This window comes from Schistocerca piceifrons, chromosome 6 (assembly GCF_021461385.2).
Source record: "Schistocerca piceifrons isolate TAMUIC-IGC-003096 chromosome 6, iqSchPice1.1, whole genome shotgun sequence".
Taxonomy (NCBI): domain Eukaryota; kingdom Metazoa; phylum Arthropoda; class Insecta; order Orthoptera; family Acrididae; genus Schistocerca; species Schistocerca piceifrons.
This window is the reverse complement of record NC_060143.1, coordinates 279,519,842-279,541,307: the sequence shown is the minus strand read 5'-3', so window position 1 is coordinate 279,541,307 and position 21,466 is coordinate 279,519,842. Positions and strand designations below refer to the sequence as shown.

Genomic DNA, 21,466 nt, shown 5'->3' with positions numbered 1-21,466 from the left:
TACATCCTTCCCGCTTGTTTTCAAACTTGGTTCAACCCGTTCCCGTGAGTGGAGCCGTCACAGCATGTCTTCAAGATGGCTGCTACACCTGACGTTCGTCAGAAGCAACGTGCTGTCATAGAATTCCTGTGCTGTGAAAACGAGACAGTGGGAAACATCCACGAGAGGTTGAAAAAGGTGTATGGCGATGCTGCTGTCGATCGCATTAAAGTTAGTCGGTGGGCAAGAAGGTTACGTGATGAAAGCGGGCACGGCAATATTGAGGATTGTCCTCGCAGCGGCAGGCCTTGTACTGCACACACTCCAGACAATGTGCAGAGAGTTAACGGATTGGTGACTGCTGACAGACGCATCACAGTGAACGAATTGTCACGCTACGTTGGGATAGGGGAAGGAAGTGTTAGCAGAATACTGAAAGTGTTGGCGTTAAAAAAGGTTTGTGCCGGGTGGGTTCCCAGGATGTTGACAGTGGCTCACAAAGGAACAAGAAAAACGGTATGCAGCGAACTTTTGGAACAGTAGGAGAATGGTGGAGATGAATTTCTTGGAAGAATTGTAACATGTGATGAAACGTGGCTCCATCATTTTTCACCAGAGACGAAGAGGCAATCAATGGAGTGGCATCAAGCAAATTCACCCAAGAAAAAAAAAAAAAAAAATTCAAAACCACATCTTCTGCTGGAAAAGTTACGGCTACGGTGTTTCTCGATTCCGAAGGACTCTTTCTTGCGGAGATCATGCCGAGTGGAACCACCATAAATTCTGATGCATATGTGACGACCTAAAGAAACTTAAAGCTCGATCGAGTCGTGTTCGACCACATCGGCAAAAGCAGGTTGTTTTGCTGTTGCACGACAATGTACGGCCACATGTCAGTCAAAAAGCCGTGGAAGCGATCACAAAACTGGAATGGACAACACTAAAACACCCGCCTGACAGTCCTGACCTGCCTCCATGTGACTGTCATCTCTTTGGGAAACTGAAAGACTCTCTTCGTGGAACAAAGTTTGAAGATGATGACTCCCTTGTGCACGCTGCCAAACAGTGGCCCCAACAGGTTGGTCCAGAATTTTACCGTGCGGGTATACAGGCGCTGGTTCCAAAATGGCGTAAGGCAGTTGAGAGGGATGGAAATTATGTGGAGAAATGACAATATTTTTCCTAAGGGATGTACCTACACACTGTAAAACTTTCAAACATGTTGAATAAAAGATGGATTTAAAAAAAATGTGTGCGTTTTTTCTGGAGTGACCCTCGTATGTTATTCTCCATCACTATTTACAACAGTCTGACAACGCTGGGATAACTTTCAGACTTCGCGACTGTAGAAATCATGTAGTTTTGAGGTAAAGAACTCGTCGAGCTATCCTCGGAGCGTATTTTCAGCCCGAAAGGAAGTTCCTTGAAGATCGTTAGATAGACAGCGGAAAAGGTGAAAATCTGAGGGCGCAAAATCAGGTGAATAAGGTGTGTGCGGTATGACTTCCCAACCCAGCTCCTGTACAGTGGTTTTTTGTCAGTCTAGCAGAAAGCAGGCGGGCGTTATCGTTCATGCAGTCTCCCTGGTCGTTGCTCTTGGACTGCCTCTCCAAGACGTCTCAACTGTCGACACTAAATGTCAGCGATGATAGTCACACTTCGCCGTAGTACACCAGACCATCAGGTTCCACATTATCTTCTGAGGATGCGCGCAAGTCTTTGTACACGGACTAGGTACTTCGATTGGGCTGAACCATTTCTTTCTTCTCATTATGTCACCACAAAGGTACCATTTCTCGTCACCAGTAACGATACAATACAGGAAGGGTCGGTGTTGTTCACGAACCAGTTGACGATGAGCACATATACGCGATGTTTTGACCTTCCACATCGCATGAAAATGTCGCACGATGGTGGAATGATCACTGTTTATGTCGTTTGCCGGTTCACGAATATGCTGACGTGGAGAAGTGGATCATTACGCATTAATGCGTTTAAGCAATCTTCCTCAGACGCTGATTGTCTCCCTGAATGTGGAGAGTAACTAATGTGAAAACCATTTTCTTGGCGTTCTCGGTCCATTGACATTACCACATACTGGGCGCAAATTTTTATGGTTGCCTCTGCTTCTGTCACCCATCTTTTCAACTCGAACACAAGAATATGTCGGAAGGAGGATATAAGATGAACATCAACAAAAGCAAAACGAGGATAATGGAATGTAGTCGAATTAAGTCGGGTGATGCTGAGGAAATTAGATTAGGAAATGGGACAGTTAAAGTAGTAAAGGTGTTTTGTTATTTGGGGAGCAAAATAACTGATGATAGTCGAAGTAGAGACGATATAAAATGTAGACTGGCAATGGCAAGGAAAGCGTTTCTGAAGAAGAGGAATTTGTTAACACCGAGTAAAGATTTGTCAGGAAGTCGTTTCTGAAAGTATTTGTATGGAGTGTAGCCTTGTATGGAAGTGAAACACGGACGATAAATAGTTAGCTTTCGAAATGTGGTGCTACAGAAGAATGCCGAAGATTAGATGGGTAGATCACATAATTAATGAGGAGGTTTTGAATAGGATTGGGGAGAAGTATGTGGCACAACTTGACTAGAAGAAGGGATCGGTTGGTAGGACATGTTCTGAGGCATCAAGGGATCACCAATTTAGTATTGGAGGGCAGCGTGGAGGGTAAAAATCGTAGAGGGAGACCAAGATATGAATACACTAAACAGATTCAGAAGAATATAGGTTGCATTATGTACTGGGAGATGAAGCTTGCACAGGATAGAGTAGCATGGAGAGCTGCATCAAACCAGTCTCAGGACTGAAGACCATAACAACAACATGTCGGAAATGTTAAGATTTCTCCACTTGGCACTCCATTTTCTAGCGTCCACTGCTCCGCTCTTCATCTCCAAGTGACAAACTTACAAAATTTAAACACAGATAGCGGTAGTGAACAACAAATAAAAGGTGACGATCGGTAAATAAACCCGTACCGACCGGAATTCCAACACCAATACCCAAAACAAAAACGCTACGAACTTAGGAGTGCGTCGCGCGGGGAGGGATGTATCGCCAGATATCCTCAAGGCTGTAGTCCCTTGACAACACAGGGCTAGCGGTGCTGGTGCCTGAGCTGCACGTATGCCGAAACGTAGGTGCCTGCCCGATCAGGGACACTGGGACTCCGGACAACAACTACTGTGCCAGGCAGCGTTTGCAGTGGCGCGATGGCGCCCATGGGGAGAGCCTCCGATCGAACTGAGCGGGATCAGACCCGACGATCCGGAATGAAAGGATCAAAGTCACCCGTACAGATGGCCGTGCCAACACAACCGACTCAGCAGACACGAAACAACTATTGAATGCGGAGACCTAGAGCATGGTGGCATTTCCATCTTTGGCCACGCCGTGGGATGAGAATCAGCCAACAAGAAATCGAGCGAAACAGTTCGCCCAGTTCTTGGTATGGTACAGAAAAGATGAGAAATCCGTTGCAGCAACAAATCGACTGTTTCTTGTTGAAAATTAGGAGCGCAGGTTTGAAGATGTTGCTGCAATAGAGAAAATAAGAAACTGATCACTGTTGATCAAAACTTTCATTGCTTTGTCATTCACAGACGCTTCTGGCCTTCAGAATAACTTGGGGCTGTATCAATTTCATCTAGAGTTTGGTGGAAAAGTTTTAATTGAGAAAGTTGAGGCTGTGGCTTATAGTTGGGATGTGAGATCCTTATTTTTGCTTTATGCTTGGACTCATATTCTCCCGCTACGCTGAAGGACCTATTTGACCTAGCACCCCCCCCCTCCCCTCCTATATGCGTAAACTGTCCAGAACACCCCCACGCTCGTTCGCCCACATGTTCAGTTTTCAAGAGGGGGAAGTCCACCCAGCCATTATGAAATCACACTTGTAAACAGTGTAACAAAGGTCTGGCTTAATAACAAAATTCCGAAATTGTTGAGGAACCAGAGACTGTTGCACTCTCGCTTCAAAAAAGAACGCACAAATGACGACAGGTAGAAGGTAGTAGGAATTCTGTAAAAAGATGAATGCATGAAGCATATAATTCCCACCGTCATACCGTAGCAAAAGACCTCGCCGAAAACGCGAGAAATTCTGGTCTAACATAAAATCGCTAAGCTGGCCGAAGCTTGTATCCAGCCATTCGTTGACTAGTCTGGTGTGTCAATAAAAAGTAGTAAAAGGAAAGCCGTAATTTTAAATCTCGCGTTTAAGAAACCATTCATGCAGGAGTACAGTACAAACATAGCGTCATTAGACTGTCTCACAGAGTCCCGCACGGAGGACGTAGTAACAGGCATCCCTGGCGTAGACAAGGAGCTGAAAGAGTCCAAAACAAGTAAGTCGCCAAATCCGGGTGGAATTCTAGTTCGGTTTTATAAAGAGTACTGTACAGCATTGGCCCCTTACTTGGGCTGCATTTATCGCGATTCTCTAGCCCAGCGCAAAGTCCCAAGCGACTGCAAAAAGGCGGAGGTGACTCTTGTATACAAGAATAGTAAAAAAATGGACCGCAAAACTACAGACCAATAACATTGTCAGTTTGTCGCAGAATACTTCAACATATTCTCAATTCGAACATAATAAATTTCCTTAAGACTGAGAAGTTTATGTCCACGAATCTGCACGGTTTCAGAAAGCACAGCTCGTGTGAAACTCACCTTGGCCTTTTCTCACATGATACACTGCAAACTATGGATGAAGGACAACAGATGCATTCCATATACCTACCTTCACGAAAATTGACACGGTGCCCCACTGCAGACTTTTCACGAAGGAACGGGCATACAGAATAGGTTCCCAGACACGTGAATGGCTCGAAGACTTCCTAAGTTATGGAAAGCAGTATGTTGTCTTCGACCGCGAGTATTCATCAGAGACAAGGGTATCGTCAGCAGTAACAGAGCGAAGCGTGAAAAGACCGCTCCTGTTCTGTGTATACATAAATGCTCTGACGGACAGGGTGAGCAGGAATTTTATTCATTTACTTACACGTCAAGTTCGTAGGACCAAATTGAGGAGCAAATCTCCAAGGTCATGGAACGTGTCAATACATGAAATTACAACATAAAAGTAATAACATATAAAAGTAAATGCTTACGAACCCGAAAAAAAAGGCTGTCCATAAGCTTAAGTAAATGCAATCAACAATACAACGAGAATCAGCTTAATTTTTCATGTAACTTCTCGACATAATAGGAAACTCTCCAGTTTCGATTTGAAAGCGCGTGGATTGCTGCTAAGATTTTTGAATTCGAGTGGTAGCGTATTGAAAATGGATGCAGCAGTATACTGCACACCTTTCTGCACAAGAGTTGATGAAGACCGATCCAAGTCCAGGTTTGAGTTCTGCCGAGTATTAACCGAGTGAAAGCTGCTTATTCTTGGGAATAAGCTAATATTGTTAAAAGAAATGACAGTAATATATATATATAAAAGAGAGAGGCAAATGTCAAAATACCCAGACCCGTGAACAGGGGTCGACAACAGGTTCCCGAACCGCCCGTTTCCAAGCCAAAATTATTCTTTTAGAATGGGAAGTTATCCCAAAATATACCACCACACGACATAAGCGAATGAAAATAAGCAAAGTAGACTAATTTTCTTGTCGAACGATCGTTCACTTCTGATACCATTAGAATAGTGAAAATGGCAGCATTAAGTCTTTGAACAAGATCCTGAACGTGGGCTTTCCACGACAGTTTACTATCTATCTGAACACCTAGAAATTTGAACTGTTCAGTTTCACTAATCATATGCCCGTTCTGGGAAATTAAACTGTCAGGTTTTGCTGAATTGTGTTAGAAACTGTAAAGGCTGAATCTTAATGTGATATAACGATAGTTTATTTTCTACAAGCTATGAACTTAGGCCATGTACTGCACTATTTGAAACCCAGCCAATGTTGCACACAACATCCTTTACTACCAAGCTAGTGTCATCACCAAACAGAAATATTTTAGAGTTACCCGTAATACTAGAGGGCATATCATTTATATAAATAACGAAAAGGAGTGGCCCCAACACTGATCCCTTGGGCACCCCCACTTGACAGACCCCACATGACAGCCGTTATCAACATTGTGAATAATGACCTTTTTCTGCCTGTTGCTAAAGCAAGAGGTGAACCAGTTGTGAGCTACTCCCCCTGTTCCGTAATGGTACAACTTCTGGAGCAATATTTTGTGATCAACACAATCAACTTAAATCAAAAAATGTGTCAAGCGTTCGAAACCTTTTGTTTAGCCCATCCAGTACCTCACAGAGAAAAAAGAATACAGCGTTTTCAGTTGTTAAACGACATCTAAAGCCGAACTGTACATATGATAGCAAATCGTGTGATATAAAATGATCAGTTATCTCTGGGTGTTTGCTGATGACCGTTTTTATGTACGGGAAGGTGTCTTCGTTGAGTGGCTGTAGGATCATACAAGATGACTTGCTCAAAATTTCTAGTTGTGTGATAAATGTCAGCCAGCTTCAGATGTAGAAATTCGTGAGTTTATGCATATAAGGAGGCAAAACAATCCCGTGATGTACGAATACAGCATTAGCAGTGCGCTGCTCGACACAGCCATGTCAATTACATATCTAGGCTTCACGTTGCAAAGCGATAAGTAATGGAACGAGCATGTAAGAACTGTAGTAGGGAAGACGGTCGACTTCGGTTTATTGGGAGAAATTTAGGAAAGTGTGGTTCATCTGTAAAGGAGGTCGCGTATAGGACGCTAATGCAACCCATCCTTGAGGGGTATTAGTATAGTCTTTGGGATCCCCACCAAGTCGGATTAAAGGAATACATAGAAGCAGCTCAGAGGCTGACTGCTAGATTTGTTACCGGTGGGTTCGATCAAGATGAAAGTATCACGGAAATTCCTGGAGGGAAGGCGAAATTCTTCTCCAGGAACGCTATTGAAAAAAATCAGAGAACCGGCATTTGAAGCTGACTGCAGAACGACTCTTCTGCCACCAACGTACATTTCGCGTAAGGAACAAGATATTAGGTTTCGTATGAAATCATATACTTCGTCGTTTTTCTCTTTCTTTTTTTTCCAAGTGGAAAAGGAAAGGAAATGACTAGTAGTGATAGAGGGTACACTTCGCTCATGCACCATCCGGTTGCTTGCGGAGTCTATATGTAGATGAAGACGATACGGTCTCAGACACCCAGTCCCGCCCCTAGCCACGTGGCAAAGCCTGTTTTTCAGTCAAGGTGCACCCGCCCACTCCCCCCCTCCACCAGGATGAAAAAGACCAGCAGTTTAACACTGACGAGTGCCTCAAAGAGCCCGAAGTTGCGATTGTGGGAAAGATAGGCCGTCTTCCATGCCATAACTCAAGACAAGGAAATACTCGCGGAAGCCGAAACCTCTCAGGAACAAGAAGGTAAAATCGAAAGTGAAGACGAATTCTGATGTTCCGGTCGATCCGGTCCGCGCTCCCCCTCCCCGAGGTAGAAATTCGCGCGTACTGACGAAGCAGCACACATTCATGTGAAGTACGATTCAACAGCAAAGTGTAAGGGACGATTAAGAAGTTTTCGCTTGAGGGCTTTGCTGCAGTGTATGCGCAACGTAAGCGCGCCACCGATGGGGATATGTATGCACAGATACGGAGCCAAGGGATTAATGTGGGATACATGTCTTACCGACGTGCGTGCAGTAAATGCAGAAACGTAAACAATGGCGCCGTTATTACAAAATGCGTCCAAAAAGACAAGCGAGCTGTTACTCCTTTCTTGCTGCCGAAGGACAAAAGGACAAACACCGGTAGATATCCCTCGGAGAATGAAGAATATGTACGGCACATACGCCTGTGGAAAGCCGCAGTTGCGGAGGTGCGCAGAGTTCCGTACTAGGATGGAGAAACTGGCCGATCTGGAAGGTCAGCCTCATCCATTATGGACAAGTGGAAGACAGTCGAGTACCCGGCCTAAAGTCCTGATATCTTCCCATGCGATTATCACGCTTTCGGTCCCTTGAAAAAGCTTTCATGTGTCTACGATTCCTATCGGACGAAGACGTGCACCAGGAAGTTACGGACTTACTCGTGCAGCAGGACACGGTGCGTTACCAAAATGGTATCTTCAACCTGGGGCGTCGGTAGGATGGTTGCTTCAATACTGACGGCAATTTTCCCTCATTCGTATACCTATTCCGGATTGTACGGCCTTCGAACGGAAAGTTCTCGCTCCCCCGCCCCAATAATTACTCCCGTTTCTCCTTCGCTGCTTTCCATATACGAATCTGCTCCACTATCGCCACCTAGCCTACTTTGCGTCTGCGTGGCAGTTCAGGGGCAAAGTTCCTCCTAATGATGTAAATTACAGATCCTGCCGTAAAAATCAAATTAATATCGAGAGGGCAACTGGAGAACTCCTCACGCTTACGCCTTAGGATGCAGATCGTTCGATGAGCAAGTGCGTCTAAACGATGGCTTAGAATCCGTGGGACTTGGTGTGCATTTGATGTAACGTGTCAAATAGCCTGAAAGTTTGAAACATGCAGCGTCAAGTTGGAACGCATTCTGACGTGTCGGTTAGCGTCCAGAGACGTTAGAGTGAGGTGTTTGCACTGTACGTCCCGCATCGTGGGTTTCGGACAGTGCGTGAAGGTTAAGTTCTGTGTAAAATTGCAAAAAAGTGCCAAAGAACCTCATGAAATGTTGAAACCGATTTACGGCGATAACGCTGTAACTCTGAAGACCGTTAACGAATAGTAAGAGCGATTTAAAAACGGAAACGAATCGGCAGAAGATGAGAACTCTCGTGGCGTCCGTTAACTTCGAAAAGAGAAGGAAAGTGTGCGAAGAACGGCAAAAATTGTTCGTTCATACAGGCAAAGAACTTACTACCTCGTACGGGTCCGTACAAAGCATTTTAAAAGACAATTTGGAAATGAGACGAGTGAGTGCAAATTTTGACTCCAGGCTTTTGAGTTACGAACAGAAGGAAAATCGTATTTCACTTTGCATGGAGTTGAAGGATCGTCTTCATTTAGATCCTGACTTCATGACCAAAATTGTAACTGGCGGTCAAACACAGGCCTATTCAAAATCCTATTTGGTAATCTGCTCCTTCTCTTTCCATATTGAGGGCATATGGGATCAGACATCGTAATTCTGTCAGACGCAGCAAAGGACTTGGAAGAGCAGTTGAATGGAATGGACAGCGTCTTGAAAGGAGGGTACAAGATGAACATCAACAAAAGCAAAACAAGGATAATGGAATGTAGTCGAATTAAGTTGGGTGATGCTGAGAGAATTAGATTAGGAAATGAGACACTTGAAATAGTAAAGGAGTTTTGCTATTTGGGGAGCAAAATAACTGATTATGGTCGAAGTAGAGAGGATATAAAATGTAGACTGGCAATGGCAAGGAAAGCGTTTCTGAAGAAGAGAAATTTGTTAACATCGAGTATAGATTTAAATGTCAGGAAGTCGTTTCTGAAAGTATTTGTATGGAGTGTAGCCATGTATGGAAGTGAAACGTGGACGATAAATAGTTTGGACAAGAAGAGAATAGAAGCTTTCGAAATGTGGTGCTACAGAAGAATGCTTAAGATTAGATGGGTAGATCACGTAACTAATGAGGAAGTACTGAATAGGATTGGGGAGAAGAGAAGTTTGTGGCACAACTTGACAAGAAGAAGGGATCGGTTGGTAGGACATGTTCTGAGGCATCAAGGGATCACCAATTTAGTATTGGAGGGCAGCGTGGAGGGTAAAAATCGTAGAGGGAGACCAAGAGATGAATACACTAAGCAGATTCAGAAGGATGTAAGTTGCAGTAGGCACTGGGAGATGAAGAAGCTTGCACAGGATAGAGTAGCATGGAGGGCTGCATCAAACCAGTCGCAGGACTGAAGACGACAACAACAACAACATGGGATCAGAGTTCGTTCCAAAGGTGACAAATGTAAACGCCAAATTTTACAAGGGCACACCGCACCGTTTGCGAAACGATGTGCGAAGAAGGTGGAGACCAAAAGAATGGGCCAATGGCTTCCTTCTTCATCATGATAACGCGTAGTGCAACATCTCACTTTTGATTCGCATGTTTCTGGGAGGAAAAAGTGTTCCTGTATGTCCACATCCGCTGTACTCACCAAATGTAAAACCAGATCTAACACAATGCTTTAAGGAAAACGTTTTGACACCATTCCTGATATGGATGGGGCCACGACAGACCAGCTGAACGTGGTTCCAAAAGAAGCGTTCCGGATATGGCTCCAGTCATGGATTCAACTTTGGGATAAGTGCGTTGCTGTCCAAGGACAGTACTTCGTAGGAGATCAGGTCACATCCTATTTAAGCTTGTTACTTTGCATCCGATAAAGTTATTCACCATATTTTTTGATAACACCTCGCCCACATCATATCTCGAACTGGTAGAGCTCTTAGAGCAGCTGTCTCCAAGCTTCCTCCTTCTGGGGTACTTGGGTGCCCACAATCCTTCGTGGGCCAACAAAAACACATACAGCAGGGGCCAACTAAGAGAGCAATAATTTTCAGGACTCGAAGTATGTCTTGTTAACACTGAAACTTAAATTTCAATACAGTACACGTAGTGCACTCAGCCATGATATTAATCGGTAGCCCGAGCATACCACCGTTGATTCGGTGGAACATCACTGACTTCTGCGCCAGTGCGCTGTCTCTCTCTCTCTCTCTCTCTCTCTCTCTCTCTCTCTCTAACGCGCGCGCGTGAGAATGCTTATGCCTGCAATTCTTCAAATGAAAAAATGAAATCGGAGAACAGGTTCGCGGTCATTACAACTACGCGTCTTCTCGTGTCGAGAAAATTATTTTTTGATGAGAACTGTGAAATGGTACGCACACAGCAAGTAATATTGATACTGGCCTCGACACGCATCCCAATGTCTGTGCTGTCGCAACCAAAGCAGCAAAATTTGACCGGAGACGAGAGAACTAATCGGAAAGTTTCCGGAGAAACGAGAGTACGGATTTCAGTTTCGCCGTGACGTTAGAGGAGACACATGTTGAGCTGTACGAAATGCATTGCAGCGCAACCTATGAAAATTTAAAGTAGTTAAAAGCAGCAGTGCTTGCGTTTAGCACCGCTGAATCGAACTCCTTTTTTCGTTCGTGTTAATGAGATTCTTAACGAATTGCTAGCAATGCTACGGTGAAAATCACGTTGCTGTAAAGACGGTATGGCACACTAAATAATGAATGTTCCTATGCTGAGAATATCTAAAACAGACTGCAAACTCCGAAGACAGAGGGATTAATCGCATTCATTCGTGTGAAAAGCGGCTGCTTTTAATCGAACTGCCCCATTGCTCGTAACACATAGGTTTGCCGTTGATAAATATAAATAAAATAGTTAACTGCGCCAGTCAAATGAAATCTGTGCCCCAGAAATAATTAATCAAGTGACAAGAAAGTTTCTTTTTACAAATAATAATCTTCCGCCAAGTTGTCACAGTGAGAGCAATAGAAACTGCTTAAGTTCATATTGGCCCTGCAATTGTGTAAATTAGTTATTTCTCGATTAACTATTTTAACCCCGTCAAAAAAGCGCATTGTATGTTTATGCACTACCCGCGGAGTGTTTTTGCACAGGTCCATTTTTGCATTATCGAGTCAAGGAGGCAAGTAAAGCCATAGACAAAAATTGTCAGTTCACAAAACAAGATTAGCGTAAGATAGTTTTATCAGGTGGGAAAGTGAGGACTACAGCGTTTGGGGACTTCGGGAATATAACGCTGTTTGCTAGGACAAACTGATCTGTAACTGGTTCTCGTTTGTACTCCTTCAACGATCATTTCAAAAAAGAGAAAAAAATGGCATGCAATAATGGAACAATCCAGCCCGTAGTAGCGATATCTTGCAGGGATGGGTTGCTATTCCCTAACCCGAAAATTTGTATTGTTGGAAAAAAGTTTCATCACATCAGAAACTAATGGAGTTCTTCAGTAATTTACAGTTTGACAAAACCAGCTTCTCTGTGGATGAAAAAATTCTGTGGACCACGTGCTTAGTCGCCCAAGCAGACTGTTTAAGAAATAATGCTGCTTTCAAGCGTTATTTATTGACTAAACAAACAGTTTTTTGCCTTGTTTCGCAATCGTATTATTAATGTTATTGCACGACCTAGGTTTCCGGTTATAAGCCCATTTTCAAGTACGTTACAAATTCCCAAAGATGATAACGAACAGTTAAGCATGATGACAAAGCGAAGATAATCATCTCAACTTCTTAAGGTATCGAACCATAGCTTAATGTACAGTTAAGTCAGTGACCATTTTTAATAAATTATATACATTTACGCAATTCAGCAGTTAGACTACAATGTAGTTGTTAAAAAAAGGTCATTGACGTAATTGCACATTAAGCTATGGATCGATACCTTAAGAAGTTGAGTTGATTATCTTTGCCTTGTCATCATGTTTATATGTGCCTTATCATATTTTGGGAATCAAACTTAGTTTGTGCAGTAACATCAATAATAAAACTGTTAAACAAGGAAAAAAGTGTTTGTTTAGTTAATTTACAAGGTTTCACCAAAAACCCACAGTTGATTCAATTAAAATCATTATTTATGGCATTTTTTTCGCTGCTTTGTTAGTCTACAGTCGTTTCTGATCATAAGGGCTGTCACGCAGTGTAGCTTTTATTTTCGCAAGATAGTCTTTTCCTGATATTTCTACCTCTGTTAACGCCCCTCATGGTTATTGGGCTCAGATGTAGTTCGGAATGAATCAGAGCTAATCTAAAGTAGTGGACAACACTCAGCAAATTTTGAAGTTTCATTTTTGTGCAACTTCTATGCATGTCACTGTCATTTTTGACACTTCGGTGTCGACAAAACTACTTAAGTTTTCTTTTTATTAAGCTGGTTTGTTTGTAATTACCAAGGTTACAATCTTTCTCTTATTGGCAAAATTTCAAGTGGAATAAAAGCTAAGAGCAACACACACACACACACACACACACACACACACACACACCAACTAACTCTGTGTTGCCAATATAAGGTTCTAAAAGTAAGACTAAATATCCTGCTCAAATATGCTGCTGAGCCCATTCTAGGAAGCCTGTCCTCTACGACAGCAAACATCTTAAAAAGTCTAAATATCAGAAAAAGTTTCTTCACAAACAAAATCTCTAACATCAGGTAATTCATCATGTAGGTAGTTTAATCATCCCCATAAGAAATTTGGTATATTCAAACTAGTAAGTGAATCCTGCCCACAGTACTACATTGGTCAGAGAGGCAGAAGCTTGGAGATAATATTTAAGAAGCACCTCAGTGAAGTTCGGACAAACAACTAGAGTAAGTGATCTTTGCTGCTCACATTGCTGAAGAGAGACATCGTGTAGAAAGCAATCGAAACAACCCACACACAGTTCACTGTATAAACAAAGGCTAATATTAAGAACATCCTTGAAGAAATAGAAACATTCACAAATAAAAACATATCATCACAAAACTTTTTGGTGACCAAAGTGAATTAACTAAAAATGCTTTCTTAAAAAAAAGCTTCTAAAAGCTATTGTCTCATACGACACAATAATAAATTCCGCCAGTAGTTAATACAAATAAATGCCTCCCGTATTTCTAACAAATTATGTATGTAACTTATGTTCAGTATAAAGGGTATTTTTTATTGAAAAACATTGTCACATGTATTTTTGAAGAATTACTACGTGTACTTGTCTTCTGCTGCACATAGATTATTTAGCTATTATTGCCAAAAATGTATTGATTAGAATGTGTTACCTTCTGCCTCATCTGACACCTGCTGCAAAAATTTGTATCTTTGCTTAGTAGCATCTTTTTATATTGTCAGTACCTATAAAACACTAGAAGTGTATTTGAAATCGGATTGTTCGGTGTATAAAAAGTTAATCGTGACCCACATTTTAATCTGTGTTTTACTGATAGTGTTTTTATGACTCTGAGATACGTTTACCATGATATTACTGCGTGTGACAAGGAAAATAACGAAAACACAACTTTTGGATGCGTACTGGTGCTAAACAACCATTATGCACTTTCAGTGTTTCATTTATCTTCATTGAGTGTATGGATATTTATCAGTTAATAAAGCAAGCAAAACAACCGATGTTTCATTAACAGTCCATCTAGAAATGCAGCAGTTTGTTGATGTTTCGGTAATGGCATGGATCAGCAAAATGCGGTGAACGAAAACATCTTAAGATTAGTGGTTGGTAACAAATCTTACAACATAGACTTCTTTTTATTTAATTTCTTTTACAGCAAGAAAGTTCGATTAACTAAAAAGAAATCTAATACAAGCAGGTTTCCTCGACGCTTAACTTACGTTAAGTATCTATCACAAAGCAAAATTTACAGCTTTTTATTCCGGCTAAACCTTCGTGTAAAGTGAGCTGTAGCGACGCATTTCCGTAATTCTTTATAAGACAGAACTGTCTTCCGCGCTGTATCTGCTGTGTACAAAGAAGTGTTAGTTCGGAATAAAGTGTATTCTCAAAGTGAACTAATGACAGAAGTAGCTTTTATATTATTCTTGTTCATTTGCTAAATAACTTCATATTAAGAATTCAGACTTTTGTATACCGTTGTTTGATTTAGGACAACAAAGTTCAGCCTACTAGTTATCGGAACCAAAATTATCAAAAATAAAGTTTACGTCACGGTGGGGATTAGTAACATGCACGTGCTGTGGGAGGCACTAGTGCCGTACGGACAGCCTGCTAGTTGCCCGTGGCAGTGGGATTTTTGCATTGGAAATGACATGCACCCAGGCGGTCCATCGTCCGTGCACTGCCTCCGGCCATCTCAGGTGCAATTAGCTGCCATCTGCATGCGTCCGCCGAGCCACTGTGATTGCGTTAACTCCGTCCTCTCCCGTCGCCCTAGATTCCGAGCCCTTCGGATGTCCTTTCCGTTCCCTTCTAGCTAGGGCCGACCCTAACCCTTCCCCCCTTTTTTAACTCCACCACCGTTTTTTCATTAGAGGGCTTTCGCTTTGAATATTCATGAGTGCGCTCTGCTGCCATCGCGTGGCCGCTCTTAGTATCAACATTCTGTACAGGCGGCTGGCGCGCTCGCGCGTGTGTCGGAGGAAGATGGGAGAGGACCGTGCTGCGAAACCGAAAGGGTCGAAGGAAACCAATAGAAAGAAGGGAAAAAAAAGGATAGATTCACATTGAGGGGGAAGACTACACCGCGTCAGCAGAATTTCCGCGAAAGGACCGGATTGTGTCAGTACACACCCCGCTACAGAAGCGGCAAAAAGAAATCAATCACGTAGCAGTGAGCTGTCTTACCGATCGTGTGTGCCCACATAGTTCCGCCGGCGGGCGGCAGGTGGCAGCATCAACCTCGTACCTGTGCTTCCGAGCGGCGACGCCAGAGGGCTCAGCGGGCAGTCACGTTGTTCTGCGTTGTGTGGGTGATGCGGACTGCTGCTCGCTCGTGGTGTCGTACCGGAAGAATTGCAGAAAGAAAAACGAGCGCCGGCCCAACGAAAATATTCCGGAGAGAGAGCATTTACTGCAAGTGGAAGCACAAAATCCAAGTAGCTGACGCCTTGTAACTCTCCCGTGGTTAATAGAACTCGGCAGTCACGCTTTCGCCGAATCTGAATGTAACTTTATATGATAGAGGTGCGTAATAACTGTACTTATTGTTTCCTGCATATACTTACCATTCTTTAACCCCTTTAAATTGCTCCTAACGTTTGTAACCGTTGCAGTTAATACTTTTAACAAGCGAAGTTTTCGTTCCTTTGGCCAGAAATAGCAATGCTGTTCGAAGGACGCTTCCGTGTGCCGTGCCCACCCCATTGCGAGAAAATAAAGTTCAACGCCTCTAATCACACGTAATAAAAGGTCCAACAAACCAAGCAAGTAGCGACGTACAGGATACTGCCGCACCGCCACAACAGATCTGACGTCACCTGTTTAAAATAGAATCTCAGCTGTCGTTTCCGTCCACCACGTAGTACTGGCCCTACGCGGCCGTCTGTGACAGTCTTCAGTCGTCGGTCTTCAGTGGATTTGCCAGTGAAGCTATAGCGACACGACCGCTGATAACTAACATGCAGTGAAGCAAAATTTGACAGTCAGGCAGAATTCGAAAGCCTCTTTTAGTCTGTACCTGGTACTGCTCCACTTAGTCGGTGATAAAAGAAGTGCAAAATTATTTCCATCGCGTGATTTCTTCTATAAATTCGTTTTAGCGCTTGTCTCCTGTTCGACTCTACGAGTTTACGCAGTAACATTTTAATAAGAATGTGTGTGTGTGTATAATCATCGCTCACGAATAAATCCTGGTACATGGTACATTAAGAAGTTTTCATATCAGCGCTGGACGTAATCAGCACATGATATTCGTACATACTTGTCCTACTACTTATTTCCAAACGCCTGCTTATTTTAGGTAACGCTAAGGATTTGTCGCGCGACAGTACCTAAGTATCCACCGCAGTCGCTTCCGGGTAACAAGTGGGAACACTGCGGATAACGGATATGTGTTAGGAGGAAGTTCTGCCTACAGCAAAACGCATGAAATTCCCAGAATCAAGCTTCAGCGTTACTAGGCGCACACAACCCGTCCTTCGTGGTAATTATGTTCGTCTACTTTTCCCGTGTCGAGTCTTCATGAAACGTTGCACAGAAACATTGTTTCACCTATGCTCCATAAATTATTCTACTCCGCGCGATCTGAGTTTTGGTTTAAAAGTAAATTGCCTGACGAATAAAAACAATATGTAGCTGTTTTTTGTGTGTAATGGTAATGTTTTAAAAAGTTTGAAATGATCGTGTGTGGTATTCTACTGAATGGAGGATAGCACCACCTAGATCATGCTGCAAGATACGGGGTTAGTCAGACAGCTCGCACGATGTGCCTTACACGATTGGCATCGCTGCTCTATGTACACTCGGCAGTATACAAAGGGAACAATCCTTTCAGTTTTCTCGCCTGATTGCAGTCTGCCAAAGGAATGTGGTTGAATGATAGTGGAAACAATAACGACATTTTGCTCTACGAACTAATGCAAATTACAATATCTCTGCGTCATTTCTCCAGTTAAGTTTTATCCCAGGTTCTTCCCTCTTTCATCGCTTCGTCGTTCACTCGTATCACTTAAGACATACAGCGAGGAAGGATTGGCAGGTCGATGACGTGAAGACTAATGTCGTCCAGTCATCTGTTCATATAATACAATAACACAGTAACTGATTCAGAGCACAGAATAATCTTTGTTTCGTATGGAGACCAAGAAAACTTAAGAGGTATAAAGATGAAAGTGGCTTCCTTGTCGATGACGCCCTCTGTCAAAGGCAGCAGGATTATTCGCATTCCTTTGAAGCAGTTCAATTCGGGTGGATACATTTAAGAACACACTGGTAAATTAGCAATATCTCAGATCATCTGACGTGATCTGAGGCATCATTAAGGCTGAGGGACATTTGATAGTCTGTGGCATTGTTACTAACAGGGTACGTATTAACTGTAAAATAATCAAAATGGTCATGAAACCGAGGGGTTCCCACATAAATTGTCCTTTACTTTGCTTCATTCTGAAAACCATCTTAGCATTTCGAATACAGCAAAGAAGTCCCTCCCTTCTCTCTCTCTCTCTCTCTCTCTCTCTCTCTCTCTCTTTCTTTCTTTCTGGTACGCGTTACGTGGTTTAACACCGCCGGCGGAATTTCAATTCAACTTTCCGTTTTACGAGTGCCGTAATTGAAATACGACATTCAAATGGTGACAAACCGAAAACCCGATGATATGAAATTATTTCTACGATCTAGTTACTAGACACCATGATCGTTGCAAAACTGTCCAGTAGTTCGTGGCACCCTTCCTTAAAATGATTTGGTAAATTGGCAGATCAACAAATTCACAGAATATTACAGAGCACAGCAGATGAAGTTTCTTGAAACTTTCAGAAATATCTGTTGCACTGACTTCTGCGCGGTAGTGGGGACTGGCGGTGGAAGGTACGGTGGTGTTCCTGTACTTCCTGCTGGAACTACCTTGTTTGTCTTTGACTACTGAAGTTAGGAGCAACAGTTATGTCAGTCACAAAGAGGTAAATAAAATCCGAAAGAAATTATAAAACGTATGGAGTGTGGAATGCTTTAGCTTCCATCAGGGTTGAAGAGCGACTTTTCAGTCTTGTGTTAATTGTAAAATGCCAAGTAATGGTACGGCCAGCATTTGAAAAATATTAGTTTGGTATGTAGCCTGATAGGAAAGCGCAAGGTGGACGATAAACAGTAGAGTCACGAGGAAATAACCTTCTGAAACAGGGTGTAATAGAAGAAAGCTGCAGGTTAGATGTATAGATCAGGTAACTGATAAGCAGGAAATGGATAGGGTAGAATGTAGAATAGAGAATTGGTTTTCTGGAAAAATGGCTAACGGCTTATCCTGAGGGCATGAAGGAATAGTTAATTTGGTAATGGAGAAGGGTATGGATGGCTAGAAATTACAGAGGCAGAACGAAGCTAAGGTGGTTCAAATGGATGAAGGGGGCAATGGTGACTCAGAGACGAAACTGTTCGCAAAATATTGACTGTCGTGGAAAGCTGCATCCAATCAGTCTTCGGGCTGCTGACGAGAGAGTAGAACAAAAGGAGAATCTGTGTTTTGGATGCCCTTAGACGGTGACAGAGCTCTTCTCTAACTTATCATCATCGCAAGTAATTGCTACAAGAGATACAAGTGAACAAAGCGTAAAGCGCGCCAGCCATTGCAGATGGCTTTTACCCAAGCCTAGGGAATCCCCCCGCCCATCGTTGTCTCGAAGTTAGCGGGGCGTGACTCCTCGTAAGTTACTCTTCCACCATAGTCGGCGGTACTGGGGGGGGGGGTGTGAGACCTTGTTGGCCTAGGCGACTTCGGCGGCAGCGGCCACTGTGTTGTTCCGCGTCCGCAAGGCGGCGCGGCCGGCGCTCTGGCGGCTGGCGCCCACCGCAGCCTGCCAAGAATTCGTCCGAATTAGCTCCCGCTCTGCCAGCCCGCGCCAGGGCCCGCTCACCGCCACCGCCGGCCATTGTTCCGCGTCGCCCCACCTCCCCCGTCTGTGGCTTCGAAGGAAGACCGTTCTCCGAGAAAAACGTGCCACCAAACGGAAGATCGGTGCAACTCTAACTGGTCGCATTTACTGACCTTCCAGGGACGTGTTTCGGTGTAATGGTTCTCCATCATCAGGTCGATATACAGGGTGTTACAAAAAGGTACGGCCAAAGTTTCAGGAAACATTCCTCACACACAAATAAAGAAAAGATGTTATGTGGACATGTGTCTGGAAACGCTTAATTTCCATGTTAGAGCTCATTTTAGTTTCGTCAGTATGTACTGCACTTCCTCGATTCACCACCAGTTGGCCCAATTGAAGGAAGGTAATGTTGACTTCGGTGCTTGTGTTGACATGCGACTCATTGCTCTACAGTACTAGCATCAAGCACATCAGTACGTAGCATCAACAGGTTAGTGTTCATCACGAACGTGGTTTTGCAGGCAGTGCAATGTTTACAAATGCGGAGTTGGCAGATGCCCATTTGATGTATGGATTAGCACGGGGCAATAGCCGTGGAGCGGTACGTCTGTATCGAGACAGATTTCCAGAACGAAGGTGTCCCGACAGGAAGACGTTCGAAGCAATTGATCGGCGTCTTAGGGAGCACGGATCATTCCAGCCTATGACTCGCGACTGGGGAAGACCTAGAACGACGAGGACACCTGCAATGAACGAGGCAATTCTTCGTGCAGTTGACGATAACCCTAATGTCAGCGTCAGAGAAGTTGCTGCTGTACAAGGTAACGTTGACCACGTCACTGTATGGAGAGTGCTACGGGAGAACCAGTTGTTTCCGTGCCATGTACAGCGTGTGCAGGCACTATCAGCAGCTGATTGGCCTCCACGGGGTACACTTCTGCGAATGGTTCATCCGACAATGTGTCAATCCTCATTTCAGTGCAAATGTTCTCTTTACGGATGAGGCTTCATTCCAACGTGATCAAATTGTAAATTTTCACAATCAACATGTGTGGGCTGACGAGGATCCGCACGCAATTGTGCAATCACGTCATCAACACAGATTTTCTGTGAACGTTTGGGCAGGCATTGTTGGTGATGTCTTGATTGGGCCCCATGTTCTTCCACCTACGCTCAATGGAGCACGTTATCATGATTTCATACGGGATACTCTACCTGTGCTGCTAGGACTTGTGCCTTTACAAGTACGACACAACATGTGGTTCATGCACGATGGAGCTCCTGCACATTTCAGCCGAAGTGTTCGTACGCTTTTCAACAACAGATTCGGTGACCGATGGATTGGTAGAGGCGGACCAATTCCATGGCCTCCACGCTCTCCTGACATCAACCCTCTTGACTTTCATTTATGGCGGCATTTGAAAGCTCTTGTCTACGCAACCCCGGTACCAAATGTAGAGACTCTTCGTGCTCGTATTGTGGACGGCTGTGATACAATACGCCATTCTCCAGGGCTGCATCAGCGCATCAGGGATTCCATGCGACGAAGGGTGGATGCATGTATCCTCGCTAACGGAGGACATTTTGAACATTTCCGGTAACAAAGTGGATGAAGTCACGCTGGTACGTTCTGTTGCTGTGTGTTTCCATTCCATGATTAATGTGATTTGAAGAGAAGTAATAAAATGAGCTCTAACATGGAAAGTAAGCGTTTCCGGACACATGTCCACATAACATCTTTTCTTTATTTGTGTGTGAGGAATATTTCCTGAAAGTTTGGCCGTACCTTTTTGTAACACCCTGTATTTAAATGAATAATATCTGTACTTTTCTACCCCCCCCCCCCCCCCCCGCCCCCAGGCATGCATCAACGGTTCAATTTTTGGGTGTGAGGGAGGTGGAGGAGGAGGGGTATCCAAAGATATGTTAGACGTTAATAATAATAGCAACTACAATAAAATGCACAGGCTAGGCAAGATAAAACTAACCCTCAAAACGTGTTATGCACCTTAAGACAAACAGCCTAACGTACATCGTCGTTACTGGGGTACATACCTTATCCGCAGAATCATACCAACTGCAGTGACGTCAGAATGACGTTTCACTCGATGCGGCAGACGCCTTATTGATTTTGGAGTATTTAGATATTTCGTATTATAACTAGCAGTATGACGTTTCAAGGCAACAATAGATTCATCGCAAATACTTCTCCTATATAATTGTCAATGACGCATCACGATATATGTCTTATAGAGATGCCATGATAGCTGACACAAAAGAAGAAAATCACTCGTCTTCGGCGTGGTGTAGTGGATTAGGATCAAAGATAGTAGACTTGCGTGCTGTTTTCTTTTCTTTCTTTTTTTTCCCTCTTACCGTTTTTAACACATTTTGGAACTTTCTCGTGTTTTGCACTATTTGATGAGATTTAAATTTATGTCCGATTAGAAAACGAAGGACTAAATAAGTATTAGAATGTTTATTTCCGAATATG

The 21,466-nt window shown here is 43.4% G+C and overlaps 1 protein-coding gene across 15 annotated transcripts in view; it reads left to right on the top strand.

Moving 5' to 3' along the window:
- Window positions 1-21,466, top strand: part of LOC124802672 (CUGBP Elav-like family member 2) — an 858,657-nt gene that overhangs the window by 406,509 nt on the left and 430,682 nt on the right. Inside the window, exon 1 of one of the 15 annotated variants that reach the window (XM_047263601.1) lies at window positions 15,426-15,625. The exons of the other annotated variants lie outside the window; for them this stretch is intronic. Coding sequence (XP_047119557.1) covers window positions 15,617-15,625 — 9 coding nt within the window. The 5' untranslated portion in view covers window positions 15,426-15,616. Of the gene's footprint in view, window positions 1-15,425; window positions 15,626-21,466 lie in introns of those variants that run through there. 15 annotated transcript variants of the gene reach the window in all.